The sequence below is a fragment of the Nannospalax galili genome, unplaced genomic scaffold (genome assembly GCF_000622305.1).
Source record: "Nannospalax galili isolate Female #2095 unplaced genomic scaffold, S.galili_v1.0 scaffold85, whole genome shotgun sequence".
NCBI lineage: Eukaryota > Metazoa > Chordata > Mammalia > Rodentia > Spalacidae > Nannospalax > Nannospalax galili.
Window position 1 is genome coordinate 9618611 of NW_008358866.1, and position 23015 is coordinate 9641625.

The 23015-nt window shown below is 37.4% G+C and overlaps 1 protein-coding gene across 1 annotated transcript; it reads right to left on the reverse strand.

Annotated features, from left to right (window-relative positions):
* Window positions 1-755: 755 nt before the first annotated feature.
* Samd9 (sterile alpha motif domain containing 9) lies at window positions 756-21949 on the reverse strand. Its single transcript, XM_008822548.3, has 2 exons — window positions 21745-21949; window positions 756-7081 (listed from the first exon to the last, which is right to left on the reverse strand). Exon 2 carries the CDS (start codon window positions 7071-7073, stop codon window positions 2331-2333), a length of 4743 nt encoding a protein of 1580 aa, XP_008820770.1. The 5' UTR covers window positions 7074-7081; window positions 21745-21949; the 3' UTR covers window positions 756-2330.
* Window positions 21950-23015: the final 1066 nt, after the last annotated feature.

Consider the following 23015-nt stretch of genomic DNA (forward strand, 5'->3'; position numbering starts at 1 on the left):
TGTGTTTGCTGTGTATGAAAGGTGGGTCATGGATACTGAGCTCAGAAGACTCACCCAGGAAGCTGGGACTCTAGGAAGGATGATTTCGTGTAGGTGGACCGAAAACATGGCCAGAATGGAGGTGGCTCAGGGAAAAATGATTGGACACTACAACTTCTAATTTAAGACTGTGTTTAGACAGAGGGATTAGATTATTTTGAAAATATTACCAATGAGAAGTGAAATAAATCAGTCTCAGAAAGACAAATAGTCCACTTTCTCACTTAAATGTGGAATTTAAGAAACCTAACTCACAAGGAGAACAATGGTGGTTTCCTAGGACACAGCACAAAAAGTATATGGTGGTTACCAGGGGAATGTTGGGAGATGAAGTGATGTTGGTTAAGGCGTATGTTTCAGTTAGACAGTAGGAATACATTCTAGAAACCTATTATACAGTACGGTGACAGTAGTTAATAATATAGTAGTATACTCTTGAAAATCACTAACAGATTCTTAAATGTTCTTACCACAAAACACATTTGTGAAGCAATGAGTATGCTCATCAGCTTAATTCCACCATTTTATAATGTATACATATTTCAAAACATCACACGGATAGCATACATTTCTAGAACTTTCATGTATCAGTTAAAAGTAAAAAAAAAAAAAGTAGAGAATGAACTGGTAAGTCATGGAATTAAGTTTCATGCAGGAGCAAAGGGAAAAATTCCCTCAGCAAAAGATTCTTGGGAGACCAGGAAGACAAAAACAAATTACATGTTTTGGTTTGATTTTATTTTGCAGTGGTTTTTTAAAACATTTTTTGAAAACATATCCATACAAGCCTTGCTTTTTCTCCACTACCCCTCATGCCTCTCACATTGAACTACTTTACAGCAAATCCTAGATCCTATGACTTATTCACAAATACTTGATAACACATCTCTGAAATAGCAAAAATTATGTAAAACATAATTATAGTATCATTATCTCACCTAACAAATCATCAGTAATATTCTAATACCCTCAAATTTGTAGCCTGTGTTCATACATTTGATGGCATAGTAATTTATTTTAGATTTGTTCATATCAGAACCCAAAGTCTATGTGTTGCATTTAGTTGGCCACTCTCCAAATCTTCTATAATTTTTAGATTCCCCCTTTCTTTTTGATCTTTTACAATTCCTTTCTTTTACTTCTTTCCTTTTTGGTTGAGAGAACAGGTTGTTTGAGCTGTGATTTTCTGTATGCTGGATATTGCCAATTGCTTCTTTGTGCTAGTGTTTACAGGATCCTTGAGTTTTTGTGTTTCTTTAAAGTGGTAAGCTCCAAAGGCTGGATCAAAATTGACTTTATTTGGCAAGAATATCTCATGGGTAGTGCAGGTACTTCTATAATACACCAGCCCCATAATATTAGGTTCTTTGTGATGTTTATACTGATCATGATTTAGGACCATCTGATTTGTCTGTTGAAAATGTGTTTCTTTAAATCAGCTTCCCAATGAATAGTTTTGGTAGCAATTGATGACATCAATGATTTTACTAGACGTAATCACTAGGGCGATTACTTTTTACCAGTTGTGTTTGTACAATGCATGAGTTATGTGGACATTTTGCCAGTATGCTGGAATTCCCTGGTTGGAGGATTCCTAAGATTTTTGACAAGTCTTTTAAAATTGAACAGCCTTTGGGGTTTGGTGTATTTTCTATTTGTCTGTTTGGAGGGGGAGGGTTGTAATCTCATTCACTATAGAGATAAATTTCACACATTCTTAGCTGTCTCCAATGTATGAAGAGGCATTCTAACTCTCCAGCTACTTTGGTAAGATATGCTGACCTTTGAAGAATTGCTTGGTCCTCTGTTTTGGAAAACTCCAGAGGGTCAAACATATGACATATTTACAGTCTTTTTGGTCAGAATACCTGTTGTTTCCATATTTGAGTTCCTTTTTCCTCATATAGACCTGTAACCCAAACTATTTTTTCTATTATAAAAACTTTCACATGAGAAGAAGGAGAGAACTGTCGTTAGTCTGTGCCTTGTCAGGGTAACTGAGGGTGAGTGGTAGGATTCTGTGTGGCTGATTTTGTGCATCTTTCCTAATTCTGTTCGAAGCTCCTTATATTTTGTCCATGGTGGTGTTATCAAGGAAGAAATTTTGTAGTTTTCTAGATCTCTCCTCCCTTCTTTATCCTAATTCCTATAGGACTCATATTATGCTTATTATAAGAAGAAATTAAACAATTAAATGTGCTTTTATAGAATTGAAAGACTAAGTCTGTATCTATAAGTTTACTAAACAAAGTGATACTGGGACAATATTTCTAGATGGAGAAGCTCAGCTCTTAAACAATTTTAATGTCATAAGCAAGTGGGCCTCCAATGGAAAATCCTAGATAAAAAGACACCTTTTCTATGCTTCTTCCACTTCTAAGTTGACCGAAGTGAGTGGGTGTGATGGGTATTGTGATTTTTTCATTGATTCCATATTCTGCATATAAATAATTATTTTCAGCTCGTCCCTGTAAACGAGCCAGAAGTTCTGGGACTATTGGCTCTTCCCACACTTTCCCACTATGCCACCAAGAATTAATATCAGATACCCTTTCAAAATGTTGATCAATTTTTCCTTTGTGAACAAGTCTGTTCCTATTACCTTTTCCAAGAAAGAAATATGCAATTGGCTGCTTTGTACGATACATGCGTTTATATTGCCTCCTGAAAGAATTTTCCAATGCTCGAACATACTTTTCCATTTGCTTAGAATCTTGATCTAGTTGTTGGTTTTCTGGCCAGAATAAGAGAGAAGCTAGGAAATAAGGTTCTGAAAACTGGTAAGTCAGTCCCACTGATTGCAAGATTTCTCGAAGCTGATCTTTCAGTTTTTTCATTGGCTTCACTAATCTGGAGGTAGGTTTAATACAAGAGAGGATGATGTTAGCTAAGATGAAATTTTGCTTTTCCTTTTGCTGAATTTTGACAGTGTTTTGCTCAGACAGGAAAGTGTATTTGTCTACTATATCTTCCATGGGGCCCACAGCATCTTCTTGACTTCTGATAAGATATTCTAAGAGCCCAGAAAACTTGTCTGCTTTCATAGCTTCAAGGCTTCTCCGTATCCCCTCTACCAGAAGTGGCTGACTGAGCTTTGATTCAAGATTCAGACTTTTTGATTTTTCTAAGGGACCAAATATTTCTACATATTTCTTAAAGTATCCAGCCACCTTTCTCCGACTTTTGGCTTCTTCATATTGTTTTATGTTGTTCCTGGGTTTTAGAAGGACAAAGTAATCATCAAAAAAATCAAAGCACTCTTTCAAGCAAGACTGCAGTTTAGTTAAATAAGGAATAAAATTCTTGAGGACTAAATTAAATTTGTTTGTATTCCCTGGAATATCACAACTTCCTGATATGAAATTGACCATATCTCGTTTTGATAGTTCATTTTTATTGTCAAAAAAAGGAATGAGTTGGAGAATCTGGATTGTGTAGAGCCCGACTTCTATCTCCCCTTGATAGCCAGCTATGTTGTAAGTATCGTACCTCCTTTTTGACTTCTGATTCAGCCATTCCTTTCCTTCATATTCTCTATCTTCAGTTTGCTGCTGAGATTCTTTGAATGCTTTTGCAGCATGTACTGCTGAATTCAAAAGATCAGTTAGGTCATCAACCGAAATCGTTCTGTTTCTTGCATTGTCATCTATCCACCATCTTATTTTACTTTTGTAGACTTGTCCCAGTGTATCTGATATATAAGAATTATCAGGCTCTATCTGCCTAGCTTGTTTTGCCCAAATTAGAGCATTGTTAAAGTCCTTTTCTTTAAGGTAGAAATGTCTCGCCAAGGCTTGGCAAATGAATGCGTTGCGGTTGAACTGATGAATAGCCTCAAGCAGTACAGCTTTGACTGCATCATTTCCTTCATCTTTATGTAAAGCTTCAATGAATGGGGAGAACCAGTTTCCTTTCTCACCTTCATGTTCATTTCTCTGTCTTATAAGCAGCAGTGTTTGAATATCTTGGAAAAATTTGCTTTTTCCCATACCAGTATCATAGAACAAAGTTTCTGTTAGCATACCCAGCATAATTTGACTTTTATCCAAGTTATAGCTTTTCTTCAGTTCTTCCAGTGAGAGAATTGCAATCAAAGGGTGAATGATGCGCACTCCAGAGTAGGTCCCACATTCAACCACCTCTGTTTTTATTAGAATTGTAGAGTAGGTACCCATCTTGTCTTCAAATTTTTCTGTTCCCCAGAAAGCCTTCTTGTTTGAGATTCCTAGGAACTTCTCACACTGTGAGAGGGAAATGGTAGTGTCAGGCACATATGAATTCAGAAGAGCCAGAAAAGAAAAGAGCTTTGCTTCTTTGGTGGTGATATTTTGCCCTTTCAGAATGTTCCTGACCACATTTTCTATGTACTCTTCATTAAAGTTGGTTTTCATGATCATAAAGGAATAAAAGTCTTCAAAGTTTTTGTGTTGTTCTTTGATTTCTTTCAATTTAAGCTCAAAAGCTCTCTGTTCTTTAGGGGACAGCTGCTGTACTAGAGCAACACTGTCTGGGATCTTTGCACTTTTTTCAGGATTTTGTGATCTTGTGCAATTTAGGATGATCACTAGTGGCTTCTCATATTGAATGTATTTATTAGCTACAGCTGTTTGAATGGAGGTCTGCAGAAGATAGACATTATCTTGTTCTTCAAAATCATCCACAAGTAGCAGAACGGGCAAGTATTCCTGATGGTTTGCTGCTCCATAGGTGATTAAATTCGTCACCTGTTCTCCAATTTCTGAAAAATCCTCTGTCTTATTTTTCAGCACAGCACATCTGAACTTTTTTCTTAACTCCCAGAGAATGTGCATGGCCAGAGTAGTCCCTCCACAACCTGGATGATGATACAGATGAATGATTTTGGCACATACTGGTTTAGAAGAATTTGTCCAGTTTAAAATAATTTCTTCAAGTTTTGCATATTTATCCCTTTTGACAAAGGGCGAGGAATAGTTTTCAGAAGAAAAGTAGAAGTTCCACCAAGACACTTTGCCACCCCGATAGAAGTCTTCTTCTTTTGATGTCTTGAATTTAAGTAATTTATCTTTGTCTTTCTCCAAGAGTGTACCTTCACATTCGTTTTCACAGAGAATTTCCAATGCAGTCATGATTTCTTCCTCCTTTTTCAAAAGAACAGTAGATGAACCAACAGATGGCAAAAATCTCCTTGAAGACTGAGTTAAAGATTTTAGTTTAAGAATAGTGCCATTTATCTCTTCAAGATTTAAAGTAGAAATACTTTGACTTGATAATTCATCTTGCTGTCTTGATAATCTTACTTCAAGTAGGTCTTTCCATACCTGGTATATGTGAGAATGTACACAAATACACAGTATATTTTCCGTTCCTTTGAGATCTTGGTAGAAAGCACAGAAAGTCTCAATAAGGGGATCTCTTGGGTCATCCACACAGGACAGTAATAAAAACACCACTAAAAACCTCCCTCTTGGCATTATGTCTTCATGTGTAAGAAATGAAATCAGCCTCCTGACTTCAGAAGCTCTTTCTCTTTGCCAGGAAATTGGATCTAAGGGTTTATATTTTTCACTGTTAAGGTCTAATCTTCCATTGCAGAAAACCCAGCTGGGTTGCTTGTAAAGATTCAGACTAGAAATCTTCTCATTCAGTGTGGTTTTTCCTTCTACAAATAGACTTGGAAAGTGAAGGTTTGCGACTCGGCTTCTTTTGAAAGCTTTGACCACGCCATTGCTCTCAGATTCAGGATCAAATTCTAACACAGCAAACCATTTAATTTCCTTTAGGAAATCTAAGTGCTTGATTTGACTGGGATGGCATTTATTTGTTACAAGTATGTACCAGTTATAGTATGAATTATCTAATAGATCTTGATACCCTGTCAACAATTCAATCAACTTTCGTCCCTCACTCTTGTTTTTATTTGGTTTTTCTTTGCATTTTTCTTCTGCTTCTTTTCTAGAGTCTGCCATTGTTTTTAAATTTAATTTAAAAGCTTTGAACTCAGCTTTATTTCCTATGATGTCCTTAGTTTGTGGTCCATCTCGCACAAAGACTGAGTATTTTGAGCTTTGTTGCCATGTCTTGTTGTCAAGTTTTTGCATTTTGATCTGAAAGTAGTCATGCCCACATTCAGAATATTGTGGAATAACATCTACTTCAATAACAAATCTGTCAGATGGTGTGCTATTTGGCAGTAAAACTTCCACAAATCTTGGCTCTCGAATGCACTTCTTTGCTTGTTGGACCTGATGGACCTCAAAATACTGATGTATCATCAGATCAAAGTGGTCTATTAGGGCCTCTTTGGTGACAGTGGTGACGTGCATGCCAACAATTTTTCCATGGGGTTTGTCTTTGACTCCAAAATGAATGGTGCCATTAGTGCGTGAATTCATACAAGCTGAAGCAAATCGGAAAATCTCATTGCTAAATTTCATCTTGATATCCTCTTCTTTGGCTGTTTCTGTATTTGTGAGGGCCTTGAATTCATGTACTGGATCAATGAGATTGAGTGGTCCTGTTTCAGGTTGTAGAATGAAATGTAATTTATAACGATATGGAGAACTGAATTCATCAAAAGGGTATGGAATACATGTTGGTTCTAGAGACTGCTTTTCCTGTAGCTCTTTTTCATCTTCCACCAGCCCATTTTTTACTGACTTAGAACCTTTAGCCTCTGGACTCACTGTAGAGGCATTAGCTTTATCTGAGTTCTCGGTACCCTTTTGGCTGTGTTTTGAAGTCTCTATACTTTCTGTCTGGTTCTTTGGAACACTTTTATTGCCCTTTTTCCTTTTAGATGTCTGAATAGGTTCTTCAGAGGATTTTTTCTGTAATTCTTTGAATAGCTCTTCTATTTGGATAGCTGGTCCATGTGTTATACCCATTTCAACAAGATGTTTTTTATTTAACCATTTCAAGATTGCTCCACTCACATCCTGTGCAATCAAGATTTCTCTGTGCTTTTGGTCAATCTTATGACTTTCTAACCACTGGTTAACGTCCTCTTTTGTCCAGTCATCTGTATTTTCTGGAAGGTTTAGTTTCTCTGCCATTCTGATAACTGTATAGAGAAAAAGAAAATGATTTCACATTTTACAAGTGAAAATTTAAAACATTCCTTTTTTTAAGTAGGCAAAATATGCATGTGTTGGACTGGAGAGATGGCTCAGTGGTTAAAAGAAATTGTTGCTCTTCCAAAGGACTTGAGCTCAATTCCTAGCAACCACATCGAGTGGCTCACAGCTGCCTATAACTACAGCTCCTGGGAGATCTGAGTCCTTTGGCTTCCTTTGTCACCTGCATATAGCCCCCACACATGTACACATCACTAAAAATAAAATAAGTTAAAATGCATGTGTTACAAAAAGTGAAAAGTTCCCACCACCAGTCTATTCCATATCATCCCAGAGAAATACTACAAAGCACAAATCTATAGCACTTTCTTTTCATATGAACTGTAACATTATGCACAATTGTCTATTCTTTTTTCTTTATTCACTAAATATATGCTGGGGATGCTTCCATTCATGTATCAACCTTTTCTAATGGTTGCTAACTGTAATGTGTGTTTGCTATATTCCTTAGTATATCCAAGTCTGGTACATAAAAGAAAATTGTGAAACTAAGTGTAGAACTAAGCATAATTTGTCAAACTTGTTACGATAGACATAGACAAACTAAATAGAGCATGTAAGTGCTAAGCCCAAGCATAGTTAGAAAGGAATAGAGCAATCAAACAGTATTTAAATATTCATGATATACACAAAAGACTTAAAATTTTGAGGTACTTGGGTTGCTCACTGGTAAGCCATTCTGATCTTTTGTGTTTTCTACTCAGAAAACATAAATCCAAGAGTAGCATATCAAGGTAATTGGTATATAGCTGTTGTCAGGCATAGTCACCTATTTACATCTTTGTGATTAGAGTGAGTATATGCTATTGACCTAGAACCTTATCAATTGCTGGATCCCACTGGACAGACCTTGACTCTGAGCATAGAGAAGTAAGATTTTATCATTTTAATCTAACTAGCAAAAGATCATTAGACAGCTGTAAGTTGCGTATCCATGGCACAATAGCTAGAAAAATCATCATAAAAGCTAAACAAGGGGCTGGAGAGATGGATCAGCAGTCAAGAGCACTGGCTACTCTTGCAGAGGACCTGGGTTTGAGTCCCAGCACCCACATGGTAGCTAATAACCATCCATAACTCCAGTTACGGGAGATCTGATGTCATCTTCTGACCTCCGAGGACATTGCATGACACGGGTGCACTTATATACTTGCAGGCAATACACTCATATACATAAAATAATAAAAAAGACTAAACAAAGTGATATGTTAAAAACATGCATGTACATGTAATTACAAAAAAGTCAAGTAACTCAAAAGAAGACAGAAAATAAGATAGACAAAGCACAAAACAAAAACGGAGCACAAAAGCAGAGTTGAGTGCTAACAGACCAATAGTCAGTCACTTTTAATATAAATGTCCTGTATACAGAAAGGAAAAGGACAGAATTGGTTGGATGGATTAAAAATATGAGTACACTGTATGCTATGTGACACTCAGCTGAAATATGATGTGAGATATGAGAGTAAAAGTATATACCCCACGTTGACCTTGAACTTGGGGCAATCCTCCTGCCTCAGCTCCTTGAGTGCTAAGGATTATAGGTATAAAGCCACAACAATTGACAGGAAGCAGTTACACATGCCCCTCATGCTGACTAGAACAGGAGCGTCTCAGTTTTCCAGAGGAAGCACTCTTCCTGAACCTATGGCTGTGCAGATTCCTACCTCAAAGTCAGCGCGGGGCTCAGACACTTGTTTCAAATTTTGTGATTTAGGGTTTGTTCAGTATTTTATTCTCTGGATTAAAAGCAGCATAGGTAAAACATTTTCTAAAAAGTATAGATAGAGCTATACCATTAAAATATTATTCAACAGATATAGAAGTAGCTATATTAACTACAGACAAAGTACTCATTGAAGCAAAGAAAATTACCAGAGACAGGGATATTATATAAGGCTAATTTGCAAAATATGTGATGTAAACATTGATAAAACTTTTAAATTTTAAACAAGTCCACAACTATAATTGGAATATAATACCTTTGCCTTAACAGTTGTTATAATAGCTAAACACAATAACAAACATGTAGAACTTAGCACTACCATCAATCAACGGGTCCTAGATCACATTTATAGAACACATTTATAGAAAACCAAAAACTATTATTTTATACATTCTAGATTTTCCATATCCTAAATTATAAAACAAACCAGTAAATTTAATATAATTGAAATCATACAGAATGTTTGCTAATCACAACATAATCTTTAAATTTTTTCATAAGTTCATTTTAGTGTGTGTGTGTGTGTGTGTGTGTGTGTATGTGTGTGTGTGTTGTATGGGTTTGTAAATAATCTCTCACCAATTGATCTGTATGGAAGCCTAATAAACTCTTTAGTTCCCCAAACTGTAGTTTAGAGAAATTATACCTAGTTTGTGGTAAGGGTGGTGGAAAGAGGGGGTCGGATGCTGTTTGCACCTCCAGAAGGAACACATGTGCCACCATGTGTTTGTGGAACTCAGAGGACAATTGTGGGAGTTAGTTCTTTCTTTTCAACATGTCGTTTTCTTAAGTTAGTTTTGTCAGCATTTTGTCACAACAACTAGATGAGTAATACACTTCCCACTTCATTTATGAAGCCAGTATTATTCTATGAAAAGTCAAGCAAAGACAGGATAGAATATAGAATTACAAATCTACATTTCATTAATATGGAAATTAAGTTCTTTAAAAAATGCTTTATTTGATATTTGTAATTTTATGTGTATGAGTGTACTGACTGCATATATATAAGTGCACCCATGTTGTGCAATGCCCCAAGACGTCAGAAGAGGGCGTAGGATCCCCTGGAACTGGAGTTTGGATGGTTATTAGCTGCCAGTGAATGCTAGGAATTGAACCTGGGGCTTTGGCAAGAGCAGCCAGTGCTCTTAACTGCTGAGCTCTCTCTCTAGCTCTGGAAATTAAAATTCTTAATATAATAATAGCAAGTATAACTTAGCTATCTAGAAGAGAATTATACAGCAGACCAATAAAAATTATTCCACAAATTCAAGATGATTTAATATACAAAAGCGAATTTGCAAAACCTGCTATGCTTACAGGCTACAGAAGAAAAAAATCACATAATCATGTCAATGGGTGCAGAAAGAACGTCTCACAAAATTCAACACATTTCATATTTTAAATTCTCAGAAAGCTAGGCGTAGAGTGTAATCCAATAAGGAGCATTTTCAAAGTCATATGGGTAATATAACTAATGGTAAAAGGCAATGCTTGCCCTCTAAGATTATGAAGAAAACTAAGATAGCAACACTTAATACTCTTACTTGATATAATGCTGGTTTCTAGCCAGAGCAATAAAGTGAGAGGAAAAAATAAAATTACATGGAAATAAGGCTTTCCCTGTTTTTCAGATTATATGATTGTCTGCATCAAAAATTCCAAGTAATAGGTGTTCTATACAGGGATTAAGTACTCTGTGGCCTCTTGTTCTCTGCACACTGGCCAATCATGGGTTTCCGTGTTAATCACCATCTACTGCATAAGGAAACTTCTGGTGAGAGTTAAGAGATACAGTCACCTATTTCAATCCTCTGCTTCCCAAGGCTCAGAGATCATTGAGGAAGAGGAGGCAGAAAGATTGTAAGAGCCAGAGGGCGTGGATAACCATAAAGAAACAGAATCCTCCAGACAGCTGTACGGTTGCTCATATGAACTCACAGAAATGGTGACAGCATGTGCAAGTCCTGAGCACAAGTTCAAATCAGACAGAATCCCAGCATAGACATGGGGAAGTCAAACTAAGGTACTTTTGGCAATTGATGGCTGCTGGGAGGGGGAGACACAGTGTCTTACAGGGATGAACTCTTGGTGGGCCCAGTGGATGGACCCACGGTGAGGGGCATTTGGGGACACAAATTGAACTCTGTAGGCCATACTACATATATAAGAGATTACATTAAATTGGGCGGGTGGTGGTGGGGGAAGGTGTGGAGAGGGGCAAGGATCTAAGTACCATTAAACTATATTGTATAAAAATCACAGAAATTCAATAAAAAAGAAAAAAATCCAAGTAATGTACAGGAATTCATAGGACTAACAAATGGTGCAGTAACTTTTCAGAAAACAAGACAAACATTACAAGATTGACTTTTCTTCTATATGTGAGTAATGAACATATAAACACAAAACTTAAAAATCGTGGGGGCTGGGGAGATGGCTCAGTGGTTAAGAGCACTGACTGCTCTTGCAGAGGACCTGGGTTCGATTCCCAGAACCCACATGGTGGCTATGAACTATCCTTAACTCCAGTTCCAGGGGAATCTGAAGCCCTCTTCTGACCTCTGCAGCACTGCACGACACGGGCGCACTCACAAACATGCAGGCAATACACTCATACACATAAGATAAAAATAATAAATAAAATATTTTTAAAAATCACTTCCATTTATAGTTATTTTTAAAAATCCTGAAATACATAGGTATAAATCTATTAAAGCATGCACTGAACTTCTATGTTGAAAATTACAGAGTATTGATGAAAGAAATCAAAGACTAAAATTAATGATGAGATATACTGTTCATGGGTTGGAAATTTCATAGTTAAGCTGTCAATAATACCCAAATCATTAAAGAAGGGTTTTGGGGCTGGTGAGATGACCCACCTAGTAAAAGCACCTGCTGTACAAGCCCAGTTACCTGAGTCTGATCCCTGGAATCTATGGTGGAAGGAGACAACCAACTCCAAAGAGCTGTTCTCTAACATTCACATGTGTGCTGTCACATGTATACACCCACACCCATATTCACACACACACATGCACACATATTTATTATTCTGTTGTAAATTTTCTTTATTATGTTTAAGTTCTCAATTATTATTATTTATTTACAATTTTACTTATGTACTGACCACTCTCACTGCCCATCTCTCTAGAACCCCTGTCCTTTCTTCTCCCCACAAATCTTTCATGTTCATGTCTATTCATTTTGTTTTGTGACCCATCAAGATTACTCAAGGCCATCTGACACACATAAAATTTTTTAAAGGTTTAACATAAATTTTATTAAAGCTCCAGTATGTTTTTTTGCATACAAAGACATTACTGAGAAATTTATATAGAAAATTAAAAAAAATAAAAAGTTTAAAAATAAAGTGGAGAGGTTTTCAAGATATTAAAATAAACCTATAATAATTAAGGCTGTATACTGTTAGTGGAGAGACAAATGTATCAGTGGAACAGATTAAATCCCAGAAGTAGACTCCTACAGCTACGCCCAAATGATATTTTAGACTTAGATAAGAACTGCCGGGTGTGGTGGCGCACGCCTTTAATCCCAACACTCAGGAGGCAGAGGCAGGTGGATTTCTGAGAGTTCAAGGCCAGCCTGGTTTCCATAGCGAATCCAGGCCAGCTAGGGCTACAGGGAGACCCTGTCTCCAAAAAAAAAAAAAAAAAAGAACTGATTCTATGGAAGAATTTAAGATACTTGTTTCAACTAGGTGGTGCTAGAGTAAGGGGAAACTCAAAGTTAAAGTGGAATGGATCACAGACTTGCATATACAATATAAAACTAAGAAAATTTTATAAAAATACAAGAAAAATTTCCTGACCTAGGGACAGTCAAAAGTTCTTGCTCTGACACCAAAAGCCTGATCAATAATAGGAAAAACTGGTAAATTCAACTTCATCAAAATGAAAAATTTTCCTGTAAAAGACAGCATTAAGAGGAGCAGAAAACAAGCTGTAAACAGGGAGAAATATTTACAAACCACACAAAGAACTTGTATCTAGATTAAGCTCTTAGAAATGCTTAGGTTGAAAAAAAAAAAAAGAACAGAAAACTAACAAATGAGAGAATGAGATATTACTACAGGGACTATATAAACACATCAAGAAAACACATCAAAAATGTTGAACATAATTAGCCACCAGGAAAGTGTATGTTAAAGCCACAGAGATAATTCTACACAGCAATTAGATGGCTAAAGTAAACAAACAAACAAAGCAAAGACACTTAAAGCCTTAAAAAAAATCCAAAGAATTATGAACTGTTTTCTGCAACCCAGTGTTCCAACTTCTAAACCTTATAGAAGATGCAAGTGAAAAGCACAGTACCTTCTCCAGTGGCCAGCATAGGGATGGCTGTCATATCACTATAGCTGTTACTGCTACTACTACTGAGTGTTACTAACACTAAGACTGACTGGATTACAAACAAGACACAGCCATATGTTGTTGCCAAGAAATTCACATTAGTAGGAAAAGCATCTAAAAACTTAGAGTCTAAGGCTGGAAATTGATCTACCAAGAAAATGGGAACTACAAATAAACTGGTACAATGAGTCTCTTATCTAATAAGATAGACTTCAAATCAAAACGAGTCAGAATCAATAAAGAGGACCACAACTTACTAATAAAAGGAACAAATCATCAAGATAAATGTTGTAAATATTTATGCACTGAATCTTGGGACACACAGTCACATAAAATAAGCACTAAAAGGCATGAAAAGCTACATAAGTCCTGATATAATAGTAGCTGGTAACTCAATATCCCACTTTCACATCTAGATAGCTCTTTTAAACTAAAATTCAACAAAGATTTTTTTGAGACAGGGTCTCCCTGTAGCCCCAGGTGGCCTGGAACTTGCTATGTAGACCAGGCTGGCTCGACTCTCAGAGATCTGCATGCTGGGATTAAAGGCCTGTGCCACCACGTATAGTAACTAAAATTCAACAGAGAAACCAGAGCTAAATGACATAACAGATTAACTGGATTTAACAAAGAACATTTCACTCAACAGATAGCGGTTACACAGTCTTCAAAGCAGTGCACAGAACCCTTTTTAAAACTGGTCACATTCTAAGCTACAAAATAAGCCTTAATTTTTTCCTTCCCTTAAATGGGAATATTTACTCTGTGCCATGTGTGTGAAAGCATGTAACTTTTTTTTTCATTTTATGGGTGTACACAGCTAAGATGCTATCTTGACTATTAGGAGAGACTTTGGACTATTTAAATTGTTGGAACTGTAAAAACTTTGGAGACTTTTGAAATTTGAATACATTATTCATTATCAGATAATTATGAGCCTATGGGGGACAGAAACAGAACATTATAGTCTGAATGTGAAATGTCTCCCACAGCTTCCTGTGTTTGGAGCACTTGGTCCCTAGCTGGTGGTACTGTTTTGAGAGACTGTGGAATTTTGGGCATGGGGCCTAGCTGGCAGATGTATGGGCACAGTGACAGAGCTAGACGGTTATGGCCAGCCTCTGTTCCTACCCAAGGTCTCTTCTTCCTGGTCTGCTGCTATATGAGCAAGCCACACAGCAAGCTCCAGTACTTTGCTGTCCCTGCTATGAACCTGTGAGCTAGAGTAGATCCCCCCTCAAGTTGCTTCTTGTCAGTTACTTAGTCACAGTGATGATAAAAGTAACCAATACAAACTACAAACCTAGAGTGAACATTATACTAAATAGGAGGAATCTGAAAGCATTTCCTCTAAAATAAAAAAAAGACATGACGTCCATTCTCCCCACTCCTATTCAATGTAGTGTTGAGTGTCCTAACTAGAGCAGTAATACAAGAGAAAGAAAGGCGATACAAATAGGAAAGAAATGAGTCAAATTATCCCTAGATATGACCCTAAAAGATCCTAGAGATTCCTCTAGAAAACTCTAGGATGTAATAAACACTTTGATCCAAGGGGTAGGATATAGAATCAACATACACAAATCTGTAGCTTTCCTATGTATCAATAATGAACAGGCTCAGAGAAAAATCAGGACAATATCATTCACAGTAACTTTCAATAATAACTGCAAAGAAACCCAATTGAGGAGATAGAAGGTCTCTACTATTCAACTATAAGACACTGAAGAAACTAAAGAAGACACTAGAAGATGGAACCACATCCTATACTCAAGACCAGCAGAATTAATACTTTGAAAATGACCACATTCCCCCAAATCAATGTACAGTTACAATGCAATCAACATTCTAATGACATTCATCATAAAAACAAAAATATCAATCCTAAACCTCAAAGAGATAGACCCTGAACGACAAAGTAATCCTTAGCAGAAAAGAGCAGTGCTGGGGCTGGAGAGATGGCTCAGCAGTTAAGAGCACTGGCTGCTCTTGCAGAGACCTGGGTTCAATTCCCAGCACCCACATGGTGGCTAACAACTGTGCATAGTTCCAGTCCCAGGGGATCTGACACCTTCTTCTGACCTCCACGGGTGTTGCACCACATGAGTGCACTTACATACATGCGGGCAATATACTCATCCACATAAAATAAAAATAAATAAAATATTTCAAAAAGAGCAATGCTGGGGGTATCATAATATATCATTTAAAATTATAGTAAAGAGCCAAAGGAAGAAAGAAAATCAGTCAATAATAATAACAACAATAAAACAGCGAAGTACTGGTACAGAAACAGACATGTAGACACATGGACTATAATAGAAGATATCAAAACGTTATAGTTACAGTCATTTGATTCTTGCTAAAGATTAAAAAAAACCTATGTTGGAAAAAGACTCTTTAACAAATGGTACTGAGAAAACTAGATATCCACATAAATATTCAATCCAGATTGTGAAACCCTGTCCAAAAATCAAATCAAAATAGGTCAAAACCCTTAATATAAGAGCTGAACTTTGAAACTACCAGAGGAAAATATAGTGAAAACACTTTAAGGTATACTATAAACAATGGCTTTCTAAATAGGACTCCCAGTAGCTCAGGAAATGACATTGACAAATGGAACTTCAAAGCAATGAGTGTACAGCAAAGGATACAATTGCCAGAGTGAAAAGATAACCTACAGTACTGGAGAATATCCCAATACCCAGAACATACAAAAAACTTTAAAAAACCCAAAGGTAATTCTGTCAGTAAATGGCAAATGAACTAAATAGACATTGATCAAATAAAGAAGTATAATTCATCTTTATCCACATCTTTATCCATCAGAGAGAGCTAAATAAAAGCCCTGAGATTGCATCTTATGCCAGTCAGAATGGCTATCATCAGGAAAATAACAAACAATTCACAGATAATCTCTGTGTGTGACCAGCTGTGGAACTCTGTAATAATATCCGTTGCAAAAGAAGCTTCTTTGATGAATGGTGACTAGGATACTTGTCTGTAAATATAAGAATCCATATTTTGAACACAGTAAGAAATTACATTTGTCTAGGGATGTGACAATTTCTCTCTAAAATCCATGACCTCTCCAGTCAAGTGTATTTGGCTATGTTTACTGTACCATACAAGTTTCCTCCCGTTGAGTAGGCTTTAAGTCCAATTAGGTAGTTATTGATTACCTCCAAGACAAAAGTGCCACTAATGCCCCAGTATAGTTTGCTGTGCTGCTCATTTTTGTGGTTACTAGGCCTTAGAGCTGGGGTTGGACCATTGATTGACATTCTCCCTTAGCAGCTTGCATAGTGTTCCTCAAAACTGAGAGCTAGCCTTCAGGGGCGGTAGCTTCCAGGTCAGTTTCAGTTCCATTGTTCAAATATTTTCTGTCTTCAGCAATAGGGTCCTACCTTCAAGTTCTGGGAGGCAATCAAGGCTGTGGCAATAACCTGTGTAATTTTGAGAGTTTCTTGGACTACCTGGCCAACAACTCAAAGGGAGGTTTCTCCTGTGTGGCACTATTTCTTGTTATATAACCTTCAGCTATATTCATGGACTCATGTAGACACATTGTACGTGTAATTTTTCAGTAGGTTAGTGACACATCTACAATGTAACCTCTGTTAGATTTTTGGAGAATAAAAGGAAAGATAGAGGAGTAGGAGTCAAAAAACCAGGGCCAGACCTGCAACAGGCAAGGAATATATCTCCCTTTATTCAAAAAAGACACAGTGAGAGGTAGTAGAGGCTGCCATGGGATCAAACACCTACAACTAGACAAGGAAACCAGGGGTTTTTATAAGAAAGTTGTGAGACACAGCTGCACTTTATGGGGAGTTGTGTTAGTGCCCGGGTTTGGTGTCCTCGGAGTGATTGAGGGTCTTCTTAAAATTATTTCCTCAGACTTGGCAGGCATGTTATGTATGATCCTAGAGGAGACAGGTGGGCTCCACATACAGTCTCTCTCAGTCCTGGGAGTGGCCAACTGATAAGGTGTGAGCAAGGCCAAACTGCTGATCTATAGCCATTTGGTCAATTGGGAAACTTTATGCTTTTACAATTTGGATCCATTTGGCCACTCTAATAATTTTATGCCTTTATGACCTCTGCTAATGAAGCTTATGGCTTTCCTGAGGTTCACACACTCTAGCAACCTCTATACCTAAGGCCCACAGAACATAGTGAAACAAGGGGTAGAGAGAATACTAATGCATCTCTCAACTCTCATCACTGAAGTTCCCTCACGCAACAGAGGGCCATGAATACCAAAGGCCACAAATGGCCAAGGCATAGAGAATGAGTCTGCAGAATGTGGGTCCTTGGACAAGACTCCTATATGAAACTCCACCCACCCAGGGTTCAGGGACCATTGCAGAAGAGGGGGTGGAAAGATTGTAAGAGCCAGGAGGAAGTGCATGATCATCTGGAAATAGAGTCCTACAGGTTCCTGGGACCTTGCTCATATGAACCTACAGTAATTGTGACAGCTGCACAAGACCCATGCAAAAGCTTGGGAGGTTTTGAAGGGTGTGGCTATGTTGGAGGAAGCACCGGAGGCTGACTTAGAGAACTTTTAAGCCGTGCTGATCTCCAGCTGTGCTCTTGCTTCCTGTGTCTGCTTGAAGATGTGGGAGCTTAGCTTCCACTCCTCCTCCAGCCACCTCTGCTGCCATGCCTCCCTGCGGTGATGGACTCTTGCCACTTTGGAGCTGTAAGCTAAATAAGCTCTTCCTTTTATAAGTTCCCTTGGTCATGGTGTTTACATCACAGCAACAGAGAAGTAGCTAATATAACATTTTAAGATTTTATTTCCATAGAACAAGCTAGAACAGTGGTTACTCCTTAGGAATATATTTTCTGGAGATGGGAACAAGGACACTGAATGTGAGCAGTTACATGAATGACTATATTGAAAAACTGCACAGAACCGTATCCTTTAGACATGAATAAAATAAAAGAGGAACTTGCATAGAAACAAAATTGTGTACTATAAAATGAAGGATAATGACTAATCAAGTCTAGGTACTGAAGTCTTAAAATTTTACCACTTAATATTTCGGTGTCAGATTGCAGGACTAGTTTTTGATTTCCACATTCCATGCATAGTTAATTCTTACTATTGTTTCCTAAATTTCTCTAAAAATTTTCCCCAAAGGTATCTATCTACCTTGAGGATATAGCTCAGTAGTATACCTTGGGTTAGTTCCCCCGCACAGAAGAAAAAACAAAACAAAATGGAATAAACTTATCTACCCTCACTATTACTCACCATTAATAAGGAATATTAGATAAGAGTATCTTATAAACAGTGGACTACACATTACCTCTCTATCTGAAGATACATTCCATATTTGTGTATGTGTGCTTTAGATAACACAATAGTTTCTAACCATCTTCTTAGCTATTGCTTGTGGTAATTTGATGCTTTTTTTTTCTTCTTTTGAGATGAAAGCCTAACAGAAAGCTGAAAACATTCTACTTACATACCTTGAAATGGAACACACTGGATAGCCAGACTATGTAAAACTTGATTGCAATTAATATTTTTCAATGAGGATAGCTAGAGCTCAGGGTAAGAAAAGGACTCTTACATCATGAATTTAGGTTGCCAGTCTATAAACTGAATTTATAACACTGAAGTATCAGAAATCCTCTAACAATGCCCTGCCTCATCTCTCCTGTCCATTGTTTTATGAAGATTTTTATTTAGCATGTAGTGGGTTTCATTATTATGATACTTTAATTTTATTTTTTATTAATTTTCTTGTGTGCACGTATACGTGCAAGTGTGTGTGGTGTAAGCCTTCAGGAGTCCAGGTCTGTCACTGTCCACTTTGTTCCTTTGAGGCAGGGTTTCTTATTCGGCCTGTAGTGAGGCTGGCAGGTAAGAAGCACCAGCAGTCCTCCTGTCTCCATCCCCCCACAGGCAGTGACCATCTCTGTCTTTTAAACGTGTGCTGAGGATTCTATCTCAGGTCTTCGTGCTTAAACAGCAAGTGCTCTTATCCACTAAGTCATCTTTTCAGCCCCGCATTATGACATTGTTCATATATCCTTTTCCACTTTAAATTTCAAAAAAGCAGACGGAAAAATATTTTGTTGGGGTGGGGATGTGACTCAGTGATTCAGAGCACTGGTTGCTGAGGATCCGGGATCAGTTCTCAACACTCACATTGTGACTAACAACTGTCTGTAACTCCAGAAGTGCACAATTCATTATATAAAATTCATTATATATCTTGTTTAAAAACTAAACATCATGTGTGTAAGTAGCGAGAAAGGCACAATATTTTATAGAACTCTTCACATCATTTTGGTACATTTAGCACTGGCTAGACCAGAAAGGGGAAATTCTGAACCACACTGAAGCATAGAAAGCTGCTGTCTTCTCTATCTGTGCAGAAGCCCACCTTGGCCTGGTCCAGACCAATGGTAATCCTTCAAGCATTTACACCATCATATTTTGCCAATTCTGTTTGCTCAAAACATTGAGAAACAAAGTACATCTCTAGAACAATTGTCCTATCTTAAGTGCAAGTCTTTTTGAACTAAAGTCTTCTGTGTTCAACAGAAGTAACTTGGGCTTGATCCAAAAGTTGTGCAAAGGTCAGAGAACTGCAGTCCAATATGTCACTCCATTTCCTCCTGTATAGTCAGTGAGCAAAGAACAGGAGCCAGGAAAGGACAGGACCTTTACTGACTTTACAGTTGACCAACACCTAATCCTACTGCTATTGCTTAGTTACCATCGTAAACAAGCAAAAACTCCTACACTGGCATGCATCTGTCCATCTCTGAGTCCCAATTACTCCACTCTGTGAAGGTGCAGTCCGTTTCTTCTGCCCCCTCACTACTGAGTCACAAAGAAGGCACTCGCTGGCAATTCTGCTGCCTGGTGTGCTCAGACTCCTGAGCACACATCCAGGATTCTCATGCCACAGCCCATGACTTTTCTTGGAATCTCCCAGACTTCATCAGCAATGGCCTCTCATAGTTCTACACACTCAGTCCTTTCCCCCTTATGTGTAATAGCATAAAATATGAGGCTGAGTGGTGAGTTAGATGGATATTTGATTTTTGCCCGAGCTGCATACCACACAAATGTCAAAATATAAAGTTGAGCTCTCATATAAGGGTTAGGGGTATAGAGAGTTGAACTCAAATATTTGGTTGAGAAAGTAAACAAATAAAAGTGAGCGATTTTTCACTATTTTCTCTCCTAGGTAATGTCACTGAACAAGTTTTACTTTCACACTACTTCTAAAGCCTCTATTGGAGTCTTGATAGCTGTTCCTGTCAATCCTTAAAACCACTGAAGATGCCACTTTTGTAGAATATATTCTAGAGGGATAGATTCCCTTCTCACTATTCCCTTCCCACTATTGGCAGATAGCTTGGCTAATAATTTCTTTAGATTGCCTTGTGTTTCAAAAAGTTCTGTAGGTAACTCCAAGAGTGATACAGGATCACCCATATATTAAAACCCTTAGGCAAAGAAAGCAGGAGGAAAGCTAATTTAGGGCTAAAAAAGGTGTGTGTGTGTGTGTGTGTGTGTGTGTGTGTGTGTGTGTGTGTATGCTGTCCTGAGGGATAGTTCATGCCTAAAATAGCTGTTTAAATTTTTCTATCGATTTTAAAGTGGCTCCCAAAGTTGCTTCTGAGCTTTGTAGCAGCTAGCACAAAAAAGAACAGAATTTCATGATCAGATCCACATATGTTTATCAATTGTTGTTAGCTTTTCTGAAAGGAGGTCTTTATTCGGAAACACTGTGTCTTTAGTCCCTTGCCTGGCATTGTTGCTTTCTTTGAGAGTGAGTCAGATATAAACTTATGATTCTCATCGGGATCATAAGACTGCCATAATTACAAAGACTTCATCTAGTATGTAAACTGTTTCTGTCTTTCACAGATAGATCTCATTTGATGCTAATATTCAAGAAGTTATCAGGGAATTTTGTTTTCAAAACTGTAGATTCCTTAGAGTAGTTAATGGAAGGTGCCTTTGATTATGTAAACTTAAAAATTTTTCTTTTCTGTTCTTTCTGAAGATGCTGCTTTGCTTTGGGGAATAGTAATAAAATTCCCCCAATTTTCTTTTTTTTTTTTTGGACTTGAAAAATTTTTTTTTGAGACAGCATCTCCCTGTAGCCCCTCCTGGCCTGGAACTTACTATGTAGACCAGGCTGGCATTGAACTCACAGAGACCTTCCTGCCTCTGCTTCCCAAGTGCTGTGACTAAAGGCATGCACCACCACGCCAGGCTGGTTTCCCCTTATTTTCAATTGCATCTTTAATAAAATGCTATGACTCAGTTTCCAATTAATATAAAGCAGACAACTGTCACAACAACAAATAATTCAGACATTCTAGACTCAATGTTTTTTTTTGAGTATATTTCAGCTTTCTAACTGCAGTTAGAGTAGATTTCTGCCTATTCAGTAAAGTTGTTTTAGATACTACTAATAATACAAGACTTTGTACTTACCCAGATTGCCTTTCAAACTTTCAAACTTTCAAATGTAAAGAAAGGAAAAACTGTCCATTTTGGTGCAGAAAACATCTGATATCTGTGTTTTCTTTCTACGATGTTAGAGAAAAATATCTTCTTCATTCGTTTTGACGAAGGCTTACATCTTCTGTGGTTCTACCTCAGTACCAGCTCAAACTGGCTAAGAAACTACAGGGCGTGTCTGCTATTGGCAGGGTGGTGGGAAGAAGTGGGCGGCTTGGTTTCAGTTTCAATTCTCAAAGAGACTACAGTTTTTCCTGAGATGCTTTTCGTTTAAAGTCCCAACGATGCCACCTTCTGGTATGCTTGATTAAAATGTATTTAACATCTGTGATCCAAGGGCTGGTTGTCTTGCCTAAAGACCAACTGTGGGATATTCTACTTCGCGGATTCCCTGGGAACGCCGGTTTTCTTTCCTTTGTTGTATCAGGATTTCCTTTACTGTATTGGTATTGTTTTAGCCTATTTTCTGTTGCTATAACAGAGTACCACATTCTAAGTGATTCATAAAGAAAATAAAATTAATTTTTACAGATTTCAAAGGCTGTTGTCCAAGGAGCTGTACCTAGAAGAACCTTCTTTCTGGTGGGGAAATCTCTGCTGAGTCCTAAGGTGGATGGGGCCATACAGGATGAGCTACAGCAGTTTGTTTCCTTGGGTCTCTCTTCCTTTGCTCATGAGGCCTCTAAGGAAATCATAAGGACTATGTTCTCTTGGTTGCATATAATCCTAATTACCTCCAAAAGACTCCACTTCAAAATACCATTAACATAAAGACTCAGGGATCTAGTTTCAACACAAGTTTTGAAAGGTACAAACCCACAGATCAAATTGTGTGTCAATTACACCTCAATAAAGACATGTTTGTAGCAAGGCAAATGCTTCTTTGCTTTTATCATTAATGTTTGCAAATCTTTATTCTAAATAACTTTTCCTAAGAACATTACTACAACAGTTTGTAATATATATATATATATATACACACACACATATTTATGTATATATGCATGTGTGTGTATAGGATTGAAAGTCGTTAAATGATAATTTTGATATCTTCCATTGCCTAAAAATATCACTTGAAGAATTCAAGAGCCTTAACAATAAAGAAATATTTTTTATCTCTGAGAAAGGAAAACACAGACCCTGTACTGGCCAACTCATGGCTAGCCTGTAATATTGTTTTCCTTTAAGACTAATATAGGATTAGTAGAGATAGGGAGGTATCCCATATCTTGCACTAGGATTTT